General features: G+C 54.8%; 1 protein-coding gene across 1 annotated transcript; it reads right to left on the reverse strand.

Moving 5' to 3' along the window:
• Nucleotides 1-1,325: 1,325 nt before the first annotated feature.
• ABHD11 (abhydrolase domain containing 11) lies at nucleotides 1,326-5,319 on the reverse strand. The gene is made up of 6 exons (XM_021005799.2): nucleotides 5,104-5,319; nucleotides 4,432-4,567; nucleotides 3,386-3,559; nucleotides 2,310-2,480; nucleotides 1,727-1,911; nucleotides 1,326-1,634 (listed from the first exon to the last, which is right to left on the reverse strand). The coding sequence occupies exons 1-6, from the start codon at nucleotides 5,220-5,222 to the stop codon at nucleotides 1,502-1,504; spliced, it is 918 nt and encodes a 305-aa protein (XP_020861458.1). The 5' UTR covers nucleotides 5,223-5,319; the 3' UTR covers nucleotides 1,326-1,501.
• Between the last annotated feature and the right edge of the window lie 1,451 nt (nucleotides 5,320-6,770).

Here is a 6,770-nt window from a genome sequence, read left to right on the forward strand (position 1 = left end):
GGACCCAGCTCTTCAGTGGGAGAGGGAGTTGGGGTAGGGATTCCCAGAACCCCCCATGGGCCACACTTGCTAGCCTCGAACCCTGGCATATTCCCACCACCTTTAGCTGGGTCCGCTAAAATCCTGTTATCTAACCTCAGGCAGTCCTTCTCCTCCTCCCTAAACAGCTGCTCATCCCACTCTCTGAGGCTACTCCTTCCCTTCTCTCCTTGGTTCCCCTCCAAGGTTGTCAGTTGCAGACTTAGAAAAAAAAGTCATTATTAGCTAAGTGCTCCTCCTTCACATCATTCTTGTATCTTTCCCCACTCACTACTCCTCCGCCCCCAGTAGGGGTGGCCCTGTTCCTTGCTAAGGTTAGTCTCCAAAACGCCTGTGAGCCATTTCCTCCTGACACCTCTGGCAGAGTGCTCCCACTGTCATCCACACACTCACCGATCTTCAATCTCTCCCTATCTACCAGGTGCTACAAATAAACTCCTGCCTCCTTTCTTCAGACAGGCTGGACTTGCATCATGTCCCAGAGGTCTTCATTCTTCCAGCTTCCAACCTCAGCCCTTTTCAGTCACCACGCCCTCTTGAACACCGTGTCTGGCAGATTCTCTCAGTGCTCTTCCTTCTTGGTCTGGGTAGCACTGGGAACACTGATCATCTCTGCCTCCCGCAGACTCTTAGTTCTAGGTTTGGGGGCTGCTGTGCTCTCAGTTCTTCCTCCACAGTTGTGGGCATCTCCCAAGGCTCTGTCCTGGGGCCTCTTCTCTTCCCTGGCTCTATCTTGTGCGATGATCTCAGCAGTTCCCATGGGCTTAGTTGCCATCTCCATAGAGACATTCCAGTTTCAACCTCTCTAATGACCTCTATCACCTCCCATCACCAACCGTTTTTTTGGACATCTCAAACCAGATAGCCTGCAAACATTTCAAACTCAACATGTCCAAAAAAGAATTATTTTCCCCCAAACCTTAATCATTTCCCAATTACTGTTGAGGACCCCAGTCATGAGGTTAATCAAAAGCCTGGACTCTCAGCCATCCCCTCTGGCAAGACCAGCTTCTCTCCTGGAAGTGCTTTGGGAACCACTAATTTTATTTTATAGTAATCACTTACTCAAGTCGAATGCTGGGGCTAGTCATCTTTCACACACAAAGTGGGAAATCTCCCACAGGCCCTAGAAATAGGGTCACACTTAGTCACCAAAGCCCAATGCAAGACCCAAAGCCAGATGCAGAGAGAGAAGAAGGGTCTCTGGGGGAAGCCCATGACCTTTCTAATCCTCAGTCTGGCCCAACCACCCATTTGTCCTAGTAGTGTTGGGATAACACAGATGATAAGGCTAGGAATAGCTTTATTAGTTAAAGTCTGAAACACTGGTTGTGGTGCCCACTCTGAAGTGGATGGAGTTAGGGTGCTGAACTTCCTTCTTCACTAGTGGGAGGAGCTCCCTGGTCCTCGGAGTGCTTGAGAGCTGGTGTAGAAGGGAAGAGGGAGGACAACCTAGCAATTGCTAGGCCAGGAAGCGTTTAACACTGCTCATGAAGTCCTGGGGTTTGTCGGCATGGATCCAGTGGCCGGCCTCTGGGACGGACAGGATCTGAGCTTGAGGGAACAGCCGCTTGATCTCAGAGAAGTGACTAGGCCTGTGGAGATAGAGGAGAGATAAGAGGATGAGAGACCAAAAGAGTGGTATAGAGGGAGTCAAGCATCCGTCCACCCCTTGGCCCAGTCTTACTGGATGAATTTGGACTTAGCACCACTGAGGAAGAGTGTGGGGCCAGGGTAGGATTTCTGGAGCACGGGGAAGTCCAGGATCTTGTCCATCTGCTGGAGCAGGGCTTCAACGTTGACCCTCCACATGAACTGCCCGTTGCTGGCTTCCATCAGATTGGTGAGGAGGAACTGCCGTACAGAAGGGTCCTGGGGGGCAGGCGAACTTAGCTGGCACACTCCCCTGGACTCCCAGTTCCTTTCTTTCCTCCCCTCTCATGCCAGGTCCACCTCTATCCCCAGCTCAATCCCTAACGGGTGTCCTCCATCCTGACTCAGCAGCCACCTGCCCTCCTACCCCCCATGAGAAGGGTCACTGCTCTAGAGGCGAAAGGGACTTCAGAGATGATCTCATCCAACTCCCTCACTGTGCAGGAAGCAGCAGGGGCAGGATTTGAAGCTAGGTCCTCTGGCGTTTCCACTGTAGCACAACGCCTCTCACAAGGGTCCTAGGAATTATCCTCCTGAATTCCCCAGAGTACGGCAACCTCCCAACTTGTTTTAAGACAGCTTCAGTAGCTGTCTCCCCAGTAGGGAAGCAGGATTACCTTGACGACAGGACTGAGCTGCTCATCTGCTACTTTGCGTGCCTGAGAGAGGGACAGCTCCTTGGGTATTTGCACAGACTTCATGGCTACCAAGTGGGAAGAGAAGTCTGAGATGGCTGTGGTTGGCAATGGGCTGACATCCACTGAGATCAAGCGTTCCACCAGCTCTGGCTACAGGGAAAAACGACCCCCCAGGATGACCTGCGGTGCCCTCATGGGTGTCACTGAGGCAGGGCAGGTGGGAGCAGGGTTCTGAAAGGAGAAGGAAGGGGGCACTACAAGCCAAAGGTGGAAGACTGGAGCCACCTTGAGACTTCCTGGGAGTTACTGATGGCACCCCTTCCATCCCCATCACAGCAAGGGAAGGGAGGGCAATTCTTAGAATTTGGACCTGAACTCTGAAACCCCCAGAGGTCGGGCACTGGAAGCATCCTCTCATCCACTAGGATTCAGCAGGGAAAGATGCACAAAGGAAACCACTCTCTACACTCTGGTGCTAATCCTACTACTCCTTTCACCTTCATCTTCTTCCCAACAGCCTCCTTAGCTCAGGCACCAGACCAGACCTCTGAGCTTTAATCCCTCCACCTCTGGATACCTGCCCTAGGCCCTTCCAGTCCTGCTGGTGGCTGCCCCAGCCATACTTCTGTCAGTCAGGCAACAAGCACTGATTAAGTACCTATTGTATACCAGGCACTGTGTCTCATTCCTGACTCCCTGGCTGCCTTGAGTGGACCCCGTCTCTTCCTCCTCAGCCCTCCAGGTTTGGAACTATGATGAAGACGGACCTCGGGGGCCTAAACTCTACTACTCACATCCTATCTTGGTCCCAACTCACCATCATCATCCCTGTAACTTTCTGTACCAAAATGTCCCTCCCTGGACACCGCTCCCCTACATGTGCTATCTCACTCCATCGCCCTCGAAATTCGAGGGCAGAGTAAGCATTTAATAGTTTAATAGCTCCTTCCCCCCTCCCTCCCTCTGTCTCTCCTTCCTCTCTCCTTTCCTCTTCCCACTTCCCTTCCTCCCCCTCCCTATGCCCATGCCCCCAGCTCTCAGGGGGGCACTCCTACCCTCTGCAATGCCAGTATCATGGCTGTCTTGCCCCCCATGCTGTGTCCAATGAGGACGCAGGGGGCCAAGCCAAGCTGGGGCAGGAGAGCCTCCACATCGGCACTCATGGCCTCGTAGCTGGAATCAGGACTGTGTGGGCTCTCTCCATGGTTCCGGGCATCCACTATCAGTACCTAGGGAACAGAGACTAGTGGCTGTCAGTCTCCCAGTCTTTCCCCCTACCCACACCAGCCCTCTGCCCCACCTGGGGGTGCTGGCCTGGGTGCAGAGGCCAGTGAAAGGAGCAGACTCTGACAAGAGGTGGGGGTGGAGGTTGAGACAGGAAGAAGCAAGGGCCCTGGGAGGGACTGCAGGATCCTAGACAGAACTAGAAGGGGCCTCTAAGGCCAGCTAGTTAGTCCCTTTTACAGAGGAGGAAACTGATCCCTAAGAGGACAAATTACTTTCAAGTGGGTAGCAAGAAGGAAAGTCAGGATTTGAATCCAGGCCCAAACCAAGAGTAACAGATACACACATGTTAATAACAGCTGACATTTAAATAGAGCTTTCCTCTTTATAAAACCCTTCACCTGCCTTCAGCAACAGATTAGTTGAAACTCAGTGACTTCCCGATGCTAACAGCTCCAAGGTGGGCTTTGAACACAGAGGTGCCCTGTCTCCAATTCTAGGGCCCTTTTCCCCATGTCCCCCATCATAATGTTCCCAGGCCTATCCCTCAGCGAACTGGCTTGGCTTCACCTTTCTCTGACTTTCAGCCCAACAGTCACCAAGGAGGAAAGAAAATAAGTCTTCAGGGAGACAGCAGGTGCCCGTTCTGAGGAGCACCTCAGATTTTCAACAGCAAGGGAAAAGGCACAGCCACCCCTCCATTCAAAAGGGAGCCCCAGGTATCCTGGGGGAGCTGTTTCTGGGTGCCCCCCAAATCATGGCGTGTGATCATGGGTCCCAAGTGCCCAGGCACGGCTGCTCACTTCAACTCCCCCTTTCCCGCTGTGTCTCCGTCCTGCCCTACTGGCCATCACCCATCACTTGGGGTCCGCTTTACCTTCCTGCCCGTTTGCTGCTGAAGGGTCTTGCCGATGGTCTGGAAGTTAGTTTTGCTGCCAAACAGCCCATGCAGGAAGACCAGGGGAGGGTGGGTGTCCTCGGAGTCCAGCAGCCGGTAAGACAGGGGCACTGGCCTGGGGGGCAAGGGAGACAAGAGAGAAAAGATGGCCCAGATTAAGGGACAGGGAGGCATGGGGGTGGGGGGGCGAAGGGCAGAGTCTCATCGGCCCCACCCAGGGTGGGGTGCGTGTAAGACGTAGTGATGGAGGAGGAGGAAAATGCAGAGGGAGCCTGGGGACAGAGCCAGCGAGGAGATGCAGTGAAAGGGGTGCATGAGAACCCGGGAGGGGAAGAGAGAGGGGGGGAAGGGCAGGAGAGTGAGGGACTGCAGGGCAGGGGGGAGGGGGAAGAAGGGAGGGCGGGGAAAGGACACGGGGAGAAGGATGGGAAAGGGCTGAGGGAGGGAGACGGAGAGAGGGGAAGGGAAGGGGGAGAGGGGGGAAGGGGAGGGCAGAGGGGGAGGGGCACGGGGAGACACGAAAGGGGAAGAGGCCAGTAGGACGATGGAGCCTAGAGGGAAAAGGCCGAGCAGTTGGGGGTGGGGCCCGTCACCGAGGGTGGGGGGGTCACCACGAAGGACGCCCCTCCCCCCTCCGTAGCCTCGGCTGACCTGGGGCCGCTGCTCACGTGCGCGGCCGAGGCCCCAGGGAGACCAGGCCCCCGGGAAGGCAGTGGGGGCTTCAAGGCCACCCCCGAGAGACCCCTCCAGGCCCGGCTGCAGCGCCACATGTTCGATGCCGCCCCCGGCCCAGCCGGTGTAAGAGCGATCCCCACGATGACCCCGGCAGAGGCGACCTCCGCCCCCCAGCCGTCGCTCCGCCTCCGCGCACCGCCCACATGATACCACGCATGCGCTCAGCAGCCGGTGGCCCCCCCCCCCGCCTTCTTCTCTGCGGACTGCCCCCCCCACCCCCGCGCCACCTCTCTAAGGAACAGCTCCCTGCCCCGCCCCCTAATCCTTCTACACCGTCTCCCTCCGCTGCCGCTGGTCGGGCCAGTCCCTAGTCTCTTTCTTGCTCCTCCCCCTCCAAACCACGCCCTACTTCAGCGGAAAGCCCCGCCCCCTCCCTCGCTGTTCCTCACTCGTCCCACCCGCGGTTCCCTGCCGCTCTAGGCCCACCCCTCCCCCCGCTTTTCCTCTCCTCCTCCTCTACCCATTGGCTGCAGCCCGGGCGCGCTTCACCCGGCTCCCTCCCTCCTCCTCCCACCGGGTCTCCCTGGCTTTCCCAGGGGAGGGGCAGTGGGCGGGGCCTCTGCACCCAGAGCCGGCCCCTGCTGCCAAGTTAGCACTCCCGACCTCAGAGATCGTCAGAGGCAGGGTGGTGCGATGGGCAGACCTCTGCCATGCAGGGTCTGCTCTAATCCAGTTTCTGATCATCATAATAGCTAATTAAAATAATAAGCATCTAATTTTAATAGTATCTAGTTTTTATATAGAGAGTGCTTAGGCTGGAGTCAGGAAGATCTGAGTTCAAATGCAGCCTCAAACACTTCCTAGCAGGGTGACCCTGGGCAAGTCACTTCACCCTGTTTGCTTCAGTTTCCTCATCTGTCAAATGAGCTGGAGAAGAAAATGGCAAACCGCTCCAGTATCTGCCAAGAAAACCCCAAATGGGGTCAGGAAGGGTCAGACATTGAACAACAACAAAGCCGAATAGAAGGCAGCCTCAGGGTAAAGGCATTAGGATTGAAAGGATCAGGAAGGGAAGAGGTTAAGCATTTATATAGCACCTACTGTGTGCCAGGCTCTGTGCTACAGATGTTATCTTATTTGATTCTCACAACAACCCTTGGGAGGAAGGTGCTATTATTATCTCCATTTTACAGTTGAGGAAACTGAGGCGAACAGAGAGTAAGTGACTTGCCCAGAGTCACACAGCTAGGAGATGTCTAAATCTAGATTTGAACTGGGATCTTCTGACTCCAGCCTCTGCGCTTTATCTGCTGTGGATACAAGAGAGGCTTTTAATGCAGAAAGTGAGATTTTAGCAGAGATAAAAAGCATTTTGGCCTTCCTCCTGCTTTGGGGAAGCCTGGAGGACTCAGGGTTAATTAAATCCTTCCTCAAGTATGCAGGAGAGGACTTTTAGTTTGGAAGAACTTTGCTGGAGGGAAAGATTCTTGAGCCTCAGAGTTAAGTAGGGCTTCCTTTATCACAAATCCTGCTCACTCCATTACCACTATTTACTTAAACCAGAAGTATGTAAGATTAGGACCCTGCATCGGGAGACAGAGCAGACGCTGGAGGCCAACTGGGCCAGTCCCTTCATTTTCAGA

The sequence above is a fragment of the Phascolarctos cinereus genome, unplaced genomic scaffold, assembly GCF_003287225.1.
Source record: "Phascolarctos cinereus isolate Bilbo 61053 unplaced genomic scaffold, phaCin_HiC Scaffold_5;HRSCAF=322, whole genome shotgun sequence".
Lineage (NCBI taxonomy): Eukaryota > Metazoa > Chordata > Mammalia > Diprotodontia > Phascolarctidae > Phascolarctos > Phascolarctos cinereus.